The sequence below is a fragment of the Galeopterus variegatus genome, unplaced genomic scaffold, assembly GCF_000696425.1.
Source record: "Galeopterus variegatus unplaced genomic scaffold, G_variegatus-3.0.2 Scaffold178, whole genome shotgun sequence".
Classification (NCBI taxonomy): domain Eukaryota; kingdom Metazoa; phylum Chordata; class Mammalia; order Dermoptera; family Cynocephalidae; genus Galeopterus; species Galeopterus variegatus.
Window position 1 is genome coordinate 348045 of NW_007726289.1, and position 18408 is coordinate 366452.

General features: G+C 38.6%; 1 protein-coding gene across 4 annotated transcripts in view; it reads left to right on the forward strand.

Annotated features, from left to right (window-relative positions):
• The window catches only part of LOC103582238 (CD302 antigen), a 120765-nt gene that overhangs the window by 75378 nt on the left and 26979 nt on the right, over window positions 1-18408 (forward strand). Inside the window, exons 32-35 of one of the 4 annotated variants that reach the window (XM_008563904.1) lie at window positions 608-757; window positions 3018-3140; window positions 4385-4552; window positions 6316-6922. In XM_008563904.1, the coding sequence (XP_008562126.1) occupies window positions 608-757; window positions 3018-3140; window positions 4385-4552; window positions 6316-6494 (620 nt within the window). In that variant the 3' untranslated portion in view covers window positions 6495-6922. Of the gene's footprint in view, window positions 1-607; window positions 758-3017; window positions 3141-4384; window positions 4553-6315; window positions 6923-16082; window positions 16188-18408 lie in introns of those variants that run through there. The other 3 variants (XM_008563892.1, XM_008563897.1, XM_008563909.1) reach the window with 3 other exon arrangements.

Below are 18408 nucleotides of genomic sequence, written 5' to 3' on the forward strand. Positions count from 1 at the left end.
CAGCAAGTTCAAGGGTTCAAATCCCCATACTGGCCAGTCACCAAAAAAAAATCAAACAAGATAAGCGGAAACCAGGGCAGTTTATAAAGCGGAGAAGCCACATCCACTTTTTTTTTGTTTTCTAAGAGATTTGACTGCTGATAGTATTGCGTTTTGTAACACAAATTACCAGTGTTTCACTTGTGGGTGTGATTTTTTAAAATAGTTCTTTATATGTCTAGGTAAAATTAGGTTTATATTATCAAAATAAAAAGGAATACAAGGAAAGAAATAATTCTATTATTTCAGAGTAGTTTCAGGCCTACCTGGCCTCTCTTTGCTTCTTTTCCTAGTCTGAATTTCTAGTTGTTTTTACTTTAGTCTAAACCCATCTTAGAAGGCTAAGTACTTTCCTCCTCTATCATCTGAGTTTTAAAAATGGTATTCAAAAAACTAATTAGAATGTATATTTATAAAGTATTGGCTGAGGCTTTTTCTGGTGTGTGTATTGAGTTAAATGCTTCTTACCTACAAAAATGAAAGTTTCAAATAGGGACATTTAATGAGATTTTAAAAGGCAGTTTCTTTTGCCTTTGCATTGTTACAGCTGTATCTAACATTTTTATAGTTAAAGAGCTGTCCCCTCATACATACTCATCAAGATGTCCAGTGGCAAAAGGGAACGGGTCACAGTGGATCCAGTACAGGCATCACTGTTATATGTCTGACCATGCGTTGCACAGTTTCTCAGAGGCTGAACAATTGTGTCCAAAACTTGGTGAGTAAAATTGGTTGGTTTTCTTTGACTCAATAATTTGATTCTTAGAAATTGTTCTTTAGGAAATCATTTGAAATAATGGATATATTTTTGAAAGCATTTTTAAAGCACTTGCCATTTACAATAGCATTATAACCTAATTGTCTAGTGGTAGGGAACTGGTTAAGTATTTTATGATATAGGAGCTCAATGGAAGATTGGAATAGCCATTAAAAACTATCAAATGAAATTAAATAGGAAGAAATAGAAAACGTCTAAGCAGCCTGGCGTGGTGGCGTGCTCCTGTTGTCTCAGCTATTTGAGAGGCTGAGGCTTGAGGATCGCTTGAGCCCATGAAATCCCCATCTCTAAAAAAAATTAAAAATAAACAAATAAATTGCTAAGTGAACTATTAAGTGAAAAAACTGACAAGTGAATTGAAATGGTTTTAAATACAGCTAGATATGCCTCTATAAAGGGGTTAAGAGGTAGAATTTTTATAAAGTTGGCTAAGTAGTAAACAGAAAATTAAAGATTTTCCATTACTTACTTATTAATAAGTAAGCTTAGCCTGACCAAAGTAACAAAAGCAAAGAAGCACAGGTTGTTCAGCCTTTGTGCAGTAGGATTGGCCCACATCCTCTGGGCACCATAAGGGACAGGACTTTTTGTCTTCAGATTTAGCCATTTTGGCTCTCTCTCATGATATATTTAGCCTACAGTCAAACTGTAAAATGACTTCTAGGGAAGCCACCTAGGGTATTTCAAAGACCAAAGCTATTTACCTGCATCCTTGGGTAGCAATTTAGCCTGGCAGATAACCCTTATCCAATTTATTTTGCTAATTGTTGTGGAAACACTTGAATGATTAAAAAGTTTCCTAATTACTGTGTAACTGCATAATGGGAACGTTTGTGTGGGAAGTATAGTGTGTCATACATGTATACACATGAGAGAACTATTGTAAGCTATATGTATGTTCTGAAAGTCAGAAGCCTCTTCTTCCTAAATGAGAAAATAGAAAGGTTTGCAGTAAATGTAGAATGTGGGTTAAGCACTTAAGCCTTTGAGGCAGACAAGTATGGGTTTGAATCCCAGCTCCCACACTTACTAGCTAAGTGACATTGTGGAAGTTATGCAATTGTTTTTTTCTCATCTGAACAGTGAGAATGAAAACAGTACTTCAAAAGGTTAGGACAGGTTGGGTTGTTGTAGAAATGAATGAAATGTGATAATGTATGCAAATGTAGCCTAGTGCCCTGCAAATAGTAAGCTCTCAAAAGTAGTCTTATTGTTAGAAAGATTGAGATTGACTTTCTAGTTCTGTAACTGGCTAGCTGTGTAAACCTGGACAATTTACTTAATCTTCTTGAGCCTCAGTTTTCTCATCTATAAAATGGTGATAATGCCTTTGTCTAATAGGTTGTTTATAATTTTAAACATGGTAACATATAAAGCACCTGTATAATGTGGCATTCTCTAAAGGTATAAAGGCTTTCTTTTGCCCCTCTTAAAATATTCCCACCACAAAAATATTTTAGTTCAAGTATGGATGGGTTTGTTGCTGTTGAAGACTATTTGACTCCATTTGGGATTGATTTCCAAGTCTAGTTATTATTTTATTTCTATCCCTAACCTGATTCTGGTGATAACACTATTTTCTCTGTGGGTTTAGGGTTACCTACCAAACTTCAGGAATATTCACTCATTCAATTCTATACTATATTTAGAAACTTACAATAGGTATGACCAAGTACATTTATGTATAAGATATTAAAAAGAGGGCTAGTGTTCCCCAGTATCCCAAACTTATTCACTTTTACTTTCATTTTAACAGAAGCAAGTTTAAATCTGGGTTATGATACAAGATGGTTGTTAAGGAGAGAGTGCTAAAAATCTATAGAGGGACACATATTTCTACCATCAAATACCCCAGTTATTATGACTAGCTATTCAAACATAAATGTCTCACTAGTTAGGTGCTTCCAAGATCAAAAAATATCGCGAAATAAATATTTTGAAGAAACATGTACATACAAACATGTATATTCAAAGTTTCCATCTAGAAATATTCCTAACTTTTTTGGAAGCCATTAATTTTTGGAAGTTCTTTTAAAATTTTGACATAAATACTAGTTTTTAAAAACAGTCCGTGTAAAACTTAAATTTCTTAGTGAAAACTTGAATTTCTCAATAAGTTTCTGCTTCAGCCATTTGAAAAAATATCACTTCCCTAGTTTCCATAAAGCTAATTAGCTGAGAGTTTGTTTTTCTTCAACAGATCATTCTGCAACTATTGTTACCATAGAAGATGAAGATGAGAATAAATTTGTGAGCAGACTGATGAGAGAAAATAATAATATTACCATGAGAGTTTGGCTTGGATTATCTCAACATTCTGTTGGTAAGTGACACAGTAGTGTGTGCAGTATGCAAAGAGAGTCCTAATTTGTCCTAAATACCAAGTCAGCCTTGCTAAAGAATGTCAAGTGGTGGTTAATTCAAATGCTTCTTATTGATGAATAAGCTAGGTCTGCTGTCTGTTCTGAAGGCTTATAAATTTTAAATGAATACATGAGTAACTAATCAGTAATGATAGAAACCACTAAAGGAATAGAAAATCCAGTTAAATCAACTGAAATTGTTTTTGAGGCTTCTTCCTAACTAAGATCCTTGGATCAACACGAGTATTATTTTTTTCTCCTACAGCAATGTCTTTGTCAGCTGTGTCCCTCAAGGAAACCCGTGACTTACTTCCTTTAGAGTTCTGGTGTCTATCACCCCATGGTTTTGCAGCTTATAACTCTGTTATTCAGAAAGTTATCTTCTTCTCTTTCTTAGAATATTTTATCATAGATCAAAATTAACTTTTAATAGTGATTTTTTTCAAATTAGCTTAGTAAAATTGCAAAGAATTGAGTAAAAAAAATTGTGGATGAATTTTTCAATAAGGGATGATAGATATAGGGTTTGAGTGAACTTAGAATTGATGAATTAATGAATTTGATAGAATAGGAAATCTGTTTCACATTTTATACAAAGTTGAATTTTAAAGAATTGAAATAAAACATTAAGTACTCGTCAAAAAATGAATGAATTCATGTTTGGCTCATCTAAATGAATTGTAAATTGTGTTGTTACACTATCACTATCACCACACAGTGGCCAAGCTGGTACCACCTCAACTGAAAAACAAAAATGGAGTCATAGTGGGGAGACCCTCCTGGACCCTTTCTCCTCTACCAACATATCTTCATTGTTACAAGTTTTTTAAATGGGAGAGAGGAGGTACGGGTCCTTGGAAATCCATCCATCACACAATAAATGTGCAAGCGTTCTGCACTTTAATCAAAACACCACGTTCAATATCAGTGCTGTCCAATAGAACTTTCTGCAAAGATAAAAATGTTTTTTCTGACCTATCTAATATGGCAGTCACTAGCCACATGTGGCTGTTGAGCACTTGAAATGTGACTAGGGCAACTAAAACACTGATTAATTTTTTTTTCATTTTTATGAATTTCATTTTAAATAGTGGCTATCATACTGAACAGCAAAGTTCTAAGGAAATGAGTTATATGAGCCACATGCTTTTAACTTAGTAATTTAGCAGCAATAACTATAGTTGTATTTAATATCTTTCTTCAGATCAGTCTTGGAGTTGGTTAGATGGATCAAAAGTGACATTTGTCAAATGGGAAAATAAAAGTGAGAGTGATGATGGAAAATGTAGCATTTTGTTAGCTTCAAATGAAACTTGGAAAAAAGTTGAATGCTCACATGGCTATGGAAGAGTTGTCTGCAGAGTTCCTCTGGGTAAGTTCGTCACTTGTCCTTTTTTGCAGAACAGTCAGAAAATAAAACTTTTTGCAGAATAGGTCAGGAAATAAATGCACAGTCCAGTTATGTGCATAGATTTGTACTTGTTCATCAAGTATTCAGTCCTTACAGTATGTCCAAAAATCTTGATTAAGTGATAAAGATTTTTCCCCGGAAAAATACATTACCAGGCCAGTAAATGCACAAGACGTCTAGGTCTCCCAGATGAAACTATTAAACAGTCTACACTTTACATAACTTTTTTTTTTAAAGATAAATGGAGCTGTCAGATTATTTAGGGAAGCAAACTAACTTTCTGCAGTTAGTTTGCTTCCTTTCTCCCCCTTCCCATAAAATTTATGATTAATTTTAAAACAATGCAAAGCTAGATTTAATTATTAAAAGCACTCAGGGTATCTGTGGGAAATCATAATTTGAATTTTTGTTTCATCATGAATTGATACATAAAATAACAATAAAAATATGTAAACTTCATTTCTGGAGAAAGAGCTGTAAATTTTTCATAGAAACATTTTAAAAGATCTAGCATAAAAATTTCCATTGTGGTATATAAATATTAAAGATAAAACCCCAATTCTAGGTAATCAGTATCTATATATACATGCATTGATTTGGCAGATAGAGTGTCTACTTTATGTCATACCCTGTTCTACGTGCTGAGATGGACCTGTGAACAAGACAGATACGGTATCTGTTCTCACAGATCTTACAGTCTAGTGGAGGAAGACAGTTAATAAATAAGCAGGCCAATTTTTGAAAGAGAGGACAATATCAAAAAGTTATAAACTCTATGTGACCAAGAGTAGGTGGATAGCTACTCTAGATTAGGTTATCAGGGAAAATGTCTAAGAGCACGGGACACTGAAGCTAAAATCTGAAATGTCAGCCAAGCAAAGATCAGGGGAAGGGGCACAGCATGCAGAGACACCAGCTGGAACAAGGAACCTAAGGCAGAACGAGCTTGCTGAGGGCTCATGGAGGAGTTGGTAGGCAGGTGCCAGGCTATGGGGCTTTGGAAGCAGGGGTTAAGAGTTCTGGTTCTATTCTGAGTAGAATGGAAAGCAACAGGAAGATTTGTGAAGGTAGGTGGGAGCAGGGTTAGGGTGGTATAAAGCAAAGGTTCTGTTTTGGCCACTCTGAGTTGTCCATATGGAGATGAGATATCCATATGGAGATGTCTAGTATGCAGTTGGATGTGAGAGAGAAGGGAGGTCAGCAAAGAGATTGTGTTTATGGTTGAGATAGAATGAATCCATCTAGGCAGCATGCAAGAAGGGGCCTGCCATTTGAAGTTGAATAGCTAGGGACTAAATGAGGTCATCCTAAAGGCTTCAATTATTTTAAAGCAAATCTTAACTTTATTTGGCCCTAGGTAAGTCAAACACAAAAATTTACAATTTTAGTAATTTGCATCAAAGTAGGATAATATAATGGAGAGTGATATTCCCAAAAGGGTACTGGGAAAGGCAAATGAGAATAATGAAAGCACTTCAATTTCTTTGGAAGAAAATTCCTATAGTAATGAAAAGGATTTGAATGAAAAGAAAAACACTTAAGTCTTAAAAGAAAGCACTCAAATGTTTGATGATGAGTTTGAATTCTGTGTTGATGCTATGAAACAATCAGGTATTTATTGTATCTAATTTGTACAGGGCTTACTTATGTGACACAGCTTAATATATAAAATAAATAATAATGATCACTTTTGCATTCTCTCCTCCAATGTCAAACCTTGTTAGGCCCTGATTACAGAGGAATAGCTATCACATTTGCGGTGCTAAGCATCTTAGCACTCATCAGCGGGCTGATTTGGTTCCTCTTCCAAAGGAACCGTTTCCACTGGGCTGGCTTCTCATCAGTTCGGTATGAACAAGGAGTGAATGAAGATGAGATTGTGCTTCCTTCTTTCCATGACTAAATCCTTCTAAAAGTTTGCTAATTTGCACTAATGTGTTAGGAGCCACTTAACATTTTCCCAGTGTCAGTATTTACTGTGTTCTAAATTAGAAGCCTTAAGTAGTTTTTCAGTTGTTTAGTTGCTATGCCAATATCCACAATTAATTGCCCATTAAATGTCATGTTTATAAGTCTACTTATAGAATGGAGAGCACTCGAAGCTAGAACTGAAGTCCAAATTTTTTGTAGGGTATATATATATATATATATAATGTGTATACACAATAACTTTAATGTGTATTTTCTCTGTAAGAATATGACTGGTAACTAGAGTATGTACTTTAATGGCATTTTTAACAAAACTTCTTAGAAAATTTTAATGAGCATATTACTAGGTCACACATCTACCTTTTAATTTTTAAGATCCTCTGGCCAAATGCAGAATTAGTATCTCAAGGTAAAAATCCAACTGAAAATATCAACATTGTTTCAAAATAGCCATTTGTAGCATTTGGGAAAAATTATTAAGCAATGCTTACTTTTAAGTATGCTTACTTTTTATACAGCTTCTTGGTGAGATGATTCTAATACTATTCCAAAGATTCTTCATACAAATGTTATTTTTTTTTTTTATTATTATTTTTTTTTTGTCTTTTGTCTTTTTTCCGTGTCCGGCAACGGATCGCAACCCTCAGTGTTGCCCCCGTACCGGACCGGGGACCGGCAACGGGATTGCAAACCTCGGTGTTGCTCCCGCGCCTCGCTCAGCCAGTGAGCGGGAACCGGTCTGTATGTGGGATCCGAACCCTCGGACGGGAGCGCCAGCCGCACTTCCCAAGCGGCGCACTATCCAGTGCGCCACCGGGCCGGCCCACAAATGTTATTTAAATGTTTTTTTCTGTTCATAATTATTCATAGAACAATGGCTTTTAAAGATTTAGTATTTAACATTTTCTAAAGTGTAGGAACATTATTTTCAGGTTGATTAGGTACCCTGTAGCAGTGTGTATTGTCTTTTCTGAGGTACTACATATGACTGTTCCCATTTTAAAGGGGAACAGCTAGGGATAAGACTGAGAATTTTATAATTTATATACTTCGCATAGCATGTCAACTTTTGGCTAAGAATTTTATATTACTTTGTTGCCTTTTTACATGAGCTAAACAGAGAAGGGGTTTGTGAAGAAAATTGTTTGTATAACTTGTATTTGTAAAAATGAGAATTTTATATGAAACTCTAAACCTTGAGATTACTGTAAAAATATTTAAAATTATTAATGATTAAGGAAACATCATTTTGTGGTTATTGCTTTAAATTTTACCACCTAGAATATATTCTTCCTAGTATCCACTGGAGATAGTAAATCTTTTATTCAGTGTTTAACTTATGTTTGTACTTTAGAGTATTTTTGTATAAAATCCATAGATTTATTTTAAGTTTAGAGTGTGTATACTATGATAAAGTTGTAAATAATTTTCTGACAGTTTTAGTATAGTCTACAGTTGTCCTGAAATATTTTTATTGAATTTGATACACTAGTTTTTGCCCTATGATCTGTAGAGTTTTAGTCATTAAGACTTTCCTCAAAGAACTAAACCACCTTGATGTGAAAAGTACAGCTGTATATAGTGGTGATGCCATAATAAAGTTGTTTTCTCTTATCTTTTAAGTAAAAATGTTGGAGTTGATCTTTGTTGAAAAAATCTCTCTAGATTGGGCTTTATTATGTTACGCATATAGTATGATGAGAAATAAGGTATCGAGCTATTGTAAATTGAGGCATTCTTTAAGAGATTTTGTATGCATAGTCTAAAGAATAAATATAATCATTACTACACCTCTGAATGCTTGATTTTAGTCTCCTTTTCATATTCCTCTTGTTCAGTGTGTCTTTTATATATCAGGATCAGAAGGGATTCCATCTGTTTTATTTATTTCTCTTTCTTATGCTCCCCTTCGGAGATCTATCTACCCCCTCCCCTCTGAGGCATTCAATAACCATTTCCAAGCTAATAGTTCAAATACATAGTTCCAGGTCCATATTTCCAAATTCTTCTCCCCATCCACACACATGTAGCATTTTCCCACCCTTGATCCTAGGGCAAGATATTTTTATTATCTGGGAATTCTCCCCTGCAAGTGTCTGTTGTAGTCTAAGTAAACCCCAATTCCAGCCTCATTGCTGAGATTTTCTGGAGAAAGAAGTTCAGATTCCTTTATTTTATGCTTGTTTAATCCTAAAACTCTCTCAAAAAAGCAAAGAAATAATAGTTAATTACTTCAACTACTTTATCTTCTTTAAGAAGACAAATTTTAACTAATTCTCGAAATACTTTTCTTTTACTAGACCTCATTATCTGTGCATTGTTTCTAATTCCCTCTGTCTTCTAAATTAAAACGTCCTTATATCTACATCTCAACAAATTTAGTATGCGTGAATTTCTTTTTTTTCCTAAGTGAAATAAATCACAAGCAGAACTTGAGAAACTTATTTTCCATTCTCCCAACCAGTTCTTCCTATGTTCTCTTTCAATTAATACGAAGAAACCATACTACTTGTTTCCCAAGCTAGAAACCAAGACATCATCCTCAGGTCTTCTCCTATCTCCCTAATCCAACAGTTCTGTCAGTTTTACCTCAGACTTCTCACAGAGCAAGCTGTCTTCATTGCCAGCTGTATTATTTCGGGTCTTTATCATCTTTTTCCCCTGGATTATTTGCCTCTTCACTGGTCTCCCTCATGAGCTTCTCCCTTCATCCTGCTTTACAAGCTCCTGGGCCGACAGGGGCTGAAATACAAAGAGAGGGACTCACCCTCTGTTTTGGTCTAAAGTTATCTAGGCCTAACTATCTTAGGCTAGAGGAGTGCTCAGCAATGGACCAAGGTACCAAACCCAGGTACCTTTCCTAGGCACCTTATGTGGGTTGGTGATCAGTCCTGAGGAGTCTTGGGGTTTTGGTACCCTGGCCAAATACCCTTTTAATGCAATGTAGGATCAAGTCAATAGTGATCCAACTGCTAAGCAACAGAGAGGTGAAATCCGATATGAGTGGACTCTACTCTAGGAATTAGGAAACCACTGGTGATTTTAGCCAGTAGAAATGCAGCTGAGTGGTGGAATCAGAATTCAGATGGACGTGAGCTGAAAAGTGAAAGGGAGATTAGGAAATGGGGAACATGAGATTTTGAGAGGTATGGTGAAGGTGGAAAAGAGAAGGATTTGGGCATAGCTAGAGGGAGAGGGGGGTTGAAAAAGGTTTTTTTTCCAGAGGAAGGGAGAAAGGTCACAGGTTTAGAAGCTGAGAGGAAAACAAAAACACAAACAATGGACAGAGAGAAGTTGATGATGCATGGGGGAGAGAGGGAGTCATTAATGGAAGAAGACCTTAAGCAGATGAGACGAGGTGGGGGCAGTTCTAAACCCTCAGAAAGAGAAACGAGGTTTGGATGGGATGCGGCAACAAGCAAAAGACCTGTGGGTAAGTATTCAGAGGTGCTTGGCCCCCATTTTCTTGTTGAGAAGAAGGTGAGGTCTGCTGAGGAAGACAGGGGTGGCAGATGGGTTCTTGAAGAGAGTAATAAAAAAGTGAAATATCCAATGAGAGGAATGGGAGAGGACAATGACCAAGGTATAATAAAAAGATTGCAGAAGAGGCATACAGAGCCCAGATGAAATTAAAAGCCATATATTTGTAGGAAAGTATCTCAACACAATAAAAGCCATCTATGACAAGCCCACTGACAGTATCATTCTTTTTTTTTTTCCTTCTAAAAGATGACCGGTAAGGGGATCTTAACCCTTGACTTGGTGTTGTCAGCACCACGCCCAGCCAGCGAGCTAACCGGCCATCCCCATATGGGATCCGAACCTGGGGCCTTGGTGTTATCAGCACCGCACTCTCCCGAGTGAGCCATGGGCCAGCCCTGACAGTATCATTCTTTTTTTTTTTCCTTCTAAAAGATGACCGGTAAGGGGATCTTAACCCTTGACTTGGTGTTGTCAGCACCACGCCCAGCCAGCGAGCTAACCGGCCATCCCCATATGGGATCCGAACCTGGGGCCTTGGTGTTATCAGCACCGCACTCTCCCGAGTGAGCCATGGGCCAGCCCTGACAGTATCATTCTGAATGGGGAAAAACTGAACGTGCTTCCCTTAAATGGAACAAGTCAAGGATACCCACTCTCACCACTTCTATTTAACATAGTACTTGAGGTACTAGCCAGAGCAATCGGGCAAGAGGAAGAAATAAAGGGCATCCAGATTGGAAAAGATGAAGTCAAACTGTCCCTATTTGCAAATGACATGATACTATATATAGAAAAACCTAAAGACTCTGTCAAAAAACTCCTAGAGCTGGTTAATAATTTCAGTAATGTTGTAGGATACAAAATAAATGAATCCAAATCAGTTGCATTTATATTCTCCAATAATGAGCTAACAGAAAGAGAAATCAAGAAAGTAAGCCCATTTGCAGCAGTCACGAAAAAAAAAAAAAAATACTTAGGAATCAATTTAACCAAGGAGGTGAAAGATCTCTACAATGACAACTACAAACCACTACTGAAAGAAATTAAAGAGGGCACAAAAAGATGGAAAGACATTCCATGCTCTTGGATTGGAAGAATTAACATTGTGAAAAGGTCTGTACTATCCAAAGCCATCTACAGGCAAAATGCAATCCCCATCAAAATACCAATGGAAAAAACAATCTCAACATTCATATGGAACAACAAAAGACCCTGAAAACCAAAGCAATCCTGAGCAAAAGAAAAAATAAAGCCAGAGGCATAACACTACTTGACTTCTAATCATACTATAAAGCTATAGTAAACAAAACAGCATGGTACTGGCATAAAATAGACACTTGGACTGCTGGAGCAGAATAGGGAATCCAGAAATCACCCTGCAGGCTTACAGCTATCTGATATTTGACAAAGGTGACAAAAACATACATTGGAGAAAAGACTGCCTCTTCAATAAGTGGTACTGGGAAAATTGGATATCCATATGCAGAAGAATGAAACTAGATATGCACCTCTCATCATACACTAAAATCAACTTAAAATGGATTAAAGACTTAAGTATAACACCTGAAACTGTGGAAAAGTAGGTGAAATCCTTCAGGAACTAGATTTGGGCACAGACTTTATGGACAGGTGCCCAAAAGCACAAGCAACAAAAGAAAAAATAAACAAATGGGACTATATCAAACTAAAAAGCTTCTGCACAGCAAAGGAAAGTTTTTGCTAACTGTGCATCTGACAAGGGATTAATATCCATAATATACAAGGAACTCAAGCAATTCCACAGTAAAAAACCAAATAACCCAATTTAAAAATGGGCAAAGGAGCTGAAAAGACATTTTTCTTTTTTTTTTTTTTTTTCCTTTTTGTCTTTTTTCATGACCGGCAACGGATCGCAACCCTCAGTGTCGCGCCCAGCGCCCATACCGGACCGGGACCGGCAACGGGATCGCAACCCTCGGTGTTGCACCCGCACCTCACTCAGCCAGTGAGCGGCTGGTCTGTATGTGGGATCCGAACCCTCGGCGGGAGCGCCGCCGTGCTCCCAAGCGGCGCACTGTAGCAGTGCGCCACTGGGCCGGCCCCAGAAAAGACATTTTTCAAAGGAAGACATACAAATGGCCAACAGGTACACGAAAAAATGCTCAACATCACTAAGCATCAGGGAAATGTAAATTAAAACCACATTGAGATATCACCTCACCCCAGTTAGACTGGCTATTATCAAAAAAATGGAGAGTAACATGCTGGCGAGGGTGTGGAGAGAAGGAAATGCTCCTGCACTGTTGGTGGGACTGTAAATTAATATAACCACTATGGAAAACAATATGGAGGTTTCTCAAACAACTACAGATAGATCTTCCATACAATACAGCAATCCCACTTCTGGATATATATCCAAAGGAATGGAAATCATCATGTTGAAGGGGCACCTGTAGTCCCATGTTCATCTCACCTCTGTTTATAATAGCCAAGACATGGAACCAACCTAAATGTCCATTGATGGGTGATTAGATAAGGGAACTGTGGTATATATACACCATGGAATACTACTCTGCCATAAAAAAGAATGAAATTCTCCCATTCACAACAGCGTGGATGAGCCTGGAGCAACTTATGTTGAGTGAAATAAGCAAAGCACAGAGGGATAAATACCACATGTGCTCACTCCTAAGTGGAAGCTAAGAGAGAAAGAGGGAAGGAAAGAAAGACCACAGTGGTGCATTGGACTTGCAGAGGGAGAGAGCACACCTAGGGACACAAAGTGGAGTGGGGAAAGGGGGATGGGGAGGAAGGTTGAGGATAATTGGGTGGGGGACACGGGGTATAATCACAATTTGTGGTAATGGGCATGCTGCCAGTATGGATCTGGCCATCACATCTTGGGTATGAGTGGTGACAATCAGCTTTGTATCCCATGTGTATTCATAACCAATAAACATACATAAGTAAATAAAAGCCATATATTTGTAGTGACAACCAGCAGGAGAATTGACTGATTTCCTCTACCTGTCCTCAGTCACTTTAGTAAAGTTGAGGAAAGGAGACTGAAGAATAAAGAAGAGACCCAGGTTCAGAGCTGGCCAGGTGGATGCAGTCGTGGAACAAGGGGAATGGAAGGTGCGATATCCAGGCTGGATGGAGGAGAGAGAAACAAAGGACTGGAATCTGGAATGAGGTCAAAGAGGAGGTAGGTTGGAGGGAGAAGGAAACTTTGAAGGTATAAGATGTGATAGGAGAGTAAGACACAGGAGTGAGAGATTTTGGTGAAATATCACATTATCCCACACAGAGGCACATAGTAGTCTGTTTCATCATATTAGAATAAAAAATGAGGCAGTGTGCACCAGAGTTCACAATGGGAAAAACACCTTTCCTTAGTTCAAGTAACTTAGAAAAATAACACTGCTGAAGTGGGTTATTTGCCTAAATTAGATTGATTGATTAGGATGCCAATTCTACTGTAAAACTAACAACCAGCATTTGAAAATTAGTTTAACACAAAGGAATCCACATTGATAAAATATGAGGGTACTTCTAAAAGTTTGTAGAAAATTGAATTAAAAGATAATACAAATCCTTCCATCCACTTTTTGAAGACCCCTTGTATACTTTGGTGCCTGAGGTGGGGGTGGAGAAGAGAACTTTTTAAATTGTATGATGTGTAGTTAGCAGAGCAAAAGAATCCAGAATCAAGATCCTTTGGAAGGATTTGTTTTGGGTTTTGTTTTAGTATATAAACCCATATTGACAACTTGAGGAGAAGAATGGAAATAAGTTGAGCAAAGGGCCTTGATATTTTGGCAAAGGGACTGAAGCTGGAATGGGTGGGAGAGTCCAGCAGAAGACCTGGGCTCTGGTTAATTTTTTGACATTCACTGTGTGCCCACAGGTAAGTCTTTTTTGGCTCTCAGTTTCCTTATTAGTAAATGAAGGTGGCCCCATCCCACCTGTAGTACTCTCTGACTCTCATTATGGACCCCTTTGGTCAAATTTCCTTGGTGTGATCAATCCATTTCAGACTGGACTATCAGAGGTTTGGAAAGGGTTAGACTTGATTTATTTTTTTCATAGACTTTAGGTTTTGAGGAGTTTTACATTTATGGAAAAATTAAGGAGAAAGTACAGAGAGTTCCCATATACCCGCTAACACACAATCTCCCAGTTTCCCCTATTATTAACATCTTGCATTTGCATGGTACATTTGTTACAATTGATGAGCCAATATTAATACATTATTATTAACTAAAGCCCATAGTTTACATTAAGGTTCATCTTTGTTGTGTACATTCTATGGGTTTTGACAAATGTATAATTATACGCATCCACCATTACAGATAACACAGAATAATCTCACTGCTCTGAAAAAGCTCTGTCCTTTTACTACTCTTCCCTCCTCTCTTCTCTGCCTCTCTGTCAACCACTTATCTTTTTACTGTCTCTATGGTTTTTGCCTTTTCTAAAATGTCATATAGCTGGAATAATATATTATGTAGCCTTTTCAGATTGGCTTCTTTCACTTAGCAATGCATATTTAAAATTCCTCCATGTCTTTTCGTGGCTTGATAGTTTATTTCTTTTTAGACCTGAGTAATATTTCATCGTATGGACATACCACAGTTTGTTCATTCACCTGTTGAAGAATATCTTGGTTGCTCCCAGGTTTTGGCAATTATGAATAAAGATGCTATAAACATTCATGAGCAGGTTTTTGTGTGCGTGTAAATTTTCAACTCATTTGGGTAAATACCAAGGAGTGCAAATGCTGGATCGTATGGTGGGAGTATATTTAGTTTTGTAAGAGGCTGCCAAACTGTATTCCAAAGTGGCTGTACCATTTTGCATTCTACCAGCAATGACTGAGAGTTCCTGCTGCCTGCCCTTCAGAACAGCATTTGGTGTTGTCAGTGTTTTGGATATTATCCATTCTCATAGGTGTGTAGCCATATTGCACTGTGTTTAATTTGCAGTTCTCTAATGACGTACAATGTTGGACATCTTTTCATGTGCTTATTTGCTATATGTATACCTTTTTTGATGAGGTATCTGTTCAGATTGTCTGCCCATTTTTTTATTGGGTTGTTTGTTTTCTTATTGTTTACTCTTGATTTTATAGGACTCTTTTGCCAATGATACGAGGCTTAACCAAGCATCTTTGCTTGGCCCTGGCTTATGTTGTGTGGCTCCAGAGGCCCTCACAGGTCAAGTTATAGTTGTATAGTTTATACATAAGTTATTACAGGAAACATAGTTTAAAGACTCTAGATCCAGGAGCTGATGACAGAGAAAAGTTGTCTAAGATAGCCCACTGGGAGAAGCCTTTGGAAAGGAGGTTTCTGGCCATTGAACCCAAAGGAGAAAGCTGGCAAACAACCATCTTAACCAAGTGATCAAAATTAACATCACCAGTGATGAAACATTGACATCGTGTCCCTCCTGAGCAGGGCACATCATTTCTGTGGTGCTCTGGCCAAAAAAGTATTATCTGAATCTAATCAGGGGGTAACATTGGACAAACCGAAACTGAGGGACATTCTACAAAACGACTGGCCAGTACTCTTATGCCGTGTTTTGATCCTGAAAGACGAAGAATGCTAGCGGATTGTGCTAGATTAAAGGAAACAAAGGAGATAAGACATCTGAATGCAATGTATGATCCTGGATTGTATCCTAGAACCGGAAAAGAGCATTAGAGGCACAGTTGCAGAAACGTGATAAGTGCTGTAGATTAATAGTATTATACCAGGGTTTTGGTCATTGTACTGGAGGTTATAAGATGTTAATATTTAGGGAAGCTGGCTGAAGGGTTACAGAAATTCTTTGTACTCTTTTTGCAACATTTTCGAAAGTCTGAAATTATTTCAGTTCAAATGAAAAATTTTTTTTTTAAATGAGAGAGAAGTTTCAGAAGGCAGCGCGCCAGCCTTTCCTCGCGAGCTGCGCAGCCAGGGTCATCGCTAGCAGGGACCTTCGCCCTCCAGGGCCCGCCCAGCCGGGGCCTCCGCGGTGGGAGGGGACGGGCTGGAGCTCCGCGCTGGGAGAAGCGCCGCCCCCGCCCCGCTCCAGGCCGCCGGTCTGCTGCCGCCCGCCCGTCCGGTCTCGGCGCCCGCACCCGCCGTCATGACCCAGGCCGCGGGGCTCACGCTCCTGCTGCCGCTGCTGGGCCTTGCCGCTGCCACTGTCGCGGGTAAGCTGCCCCTCGCCGCGCCCCCTCCTCGACTGGACCGCGAGCGACCTCTTGCCCAGCTCAGACTCTCCACCCCCACCGGCTCGAGGGCGGCTCGGAGGGGCTGCACCCCGGCCGGCTTCTCGTCCTTCCCTGCGTGCCCACCCCACGCACCCCCCTGGACCTTGGGGTGTGGTCCAACCTGCACCCGCCTCTCTCGGACCAGTGGGTTCTGAGAGGAAGCCCTTTGGGAAGGAAGTGGCCAAGGACACGAGGGGGCCCTCTCTCTTCCACGGTGTCTGCATCCTCAGCGCAGACCCTACTCCGCGGAAAGGGACCCCAAACGGGGCTGATTGACCTGAGAGCAAAGAGACTTAGTGTCCCACGTCCCACGACGGGCGTAGTTTCAGGGCCATTTGGGGCTGAAATGAGATGCTGGGAAGTTGGCAGCTATTTCCCCAGCTGGTGCGCAGCCAGGGTGGACGGTGCTGGGGGCGGCGGGAGGGAATGGGGAAGAGGAGGAAGCAGACTCTCTTTTTTGCAAGCGGCTTTGTTTGTCCAATTGGTTGATGGTCAAGTTGTTGAAACAGGAAAACAGTTCAGCCAAATAACCCCTGGATGGAAGAACAGGCGAAGTTTGGATTCCACTTAAATTGTGGGATTTAAAGAATCTTTGTCTAGTCTGCTGTTGTGCAAGCGATATCTGAAAAATTACACGATTAGTCATTTCCAAAATGACTCCTGAGGAAAATTCTATTGAATGTGTTGAAAAACAAACAAACAAACAAAACAAAACAAAAAAAACCCAAGTTTTCCGTACTGGTATGTCAAAAATGTTGATGAGAAAACGCTGGGGAAGACTTCCATCCAAAAACACTATTGATTGAACAATTCCAGAAATTAAAGAGCAAAATAAATAAGAGCTAAGTGAATACTTGTATGGGCTTGAATGAAATGATTATGCAAGAGATTTTTTTTCTCCTGAATTTAACTGTCTTTTATGATAAATTCCTGTTCGAAGCCTGCTGATAGGCAGGAATGGTTTAGAGGACCTCAGTGTTGGAGGCAGCAGAATAGTAAACAGCTCAGAACTTGCATACAAACTCAAAGCTCCTTTCCTGAAAGCTTTTGTGGACCAACATTTAAGACCATTTATGCCATCTGCTGCCTGTTGGAGAAACAGAAACAAGATGTGCTGATTTTCACACTGTTCAGACTGAGCACGTTAATTTTGTGTAAGACAAGGCTGGACTAGAGATTCAGTGAATGTTGGACTGTTTCTGAGCCTTCCTTTTGCACACTATCATGTGAGCCAGTAACATCTGAACGCCCATTTAACCTCTCTGCATTGCCATACATTTGTACTTTAGGCTAATCAAGATATCTTTCTTGTCAGATTTTTTAAGAAAACCAGTTTCTAGATTTTGGTATATCTCTTCTTCAGAGAAGATGTTTTAACCAGGAATACAGGACAAACATTTCTTTAGAAAATACTGTCCTTTTCCTTTTTTAAGTACAGTGTGGATAAACAGGCTTTGCAAGAGCTTTAGAAGAGGTGCATGTTGAATAAATTAATGCTGCTAATTAATCAGCTTCTCTGTCAGAAGGCCTTAAGGACTAATTTAAAAAGAGCAAGAGCTTTGGCCCTCCTAGTTACCCAACTTATCTGCACTTCAGTAAAATGGAGATAATATTTACCTCATAGAGCTGTTGTGAGCATTAAGTGAGAACTCTAGGTTTTGTAGCTATTACAGGCATGCTAATCTTGATTTCCTACCCTTTGTTCTCTACGTACAAAATGAAAGGTAATTATTACAGCTAGAAAACATCATATTACCACCTTATGTGTGTTGGATGCTCACATACGTGATGATGTTATAAGGCTGAAAAACTACTACATATGTTTTTCCTCACAACACCTCACAAATCTATCCAGACAAAATCCGAGTCACGTATGGCTTAGAATTAAGTCAAGAAAGAACTTGTCAAGGTTATCACAGAATTAGCTGAATGGCAAGATCGTAGTAGAAAAGCTCTTATGGCATTGCATAAAGTATAAATTTAATGCTGAGATGAGAATCATTGTTATTGTTCTGTTATTTTGGACATTTCTAATGAAAGTGACCTTAAATTATTCTTAGTTATTATCTTGAAAATCACAATGGACAAAACATTCTTTAAATTTCTGAGTAAGGTTCCATGACATCCCTTTTAAAAAATTCTTCTGTAATGGTGCCTTTGG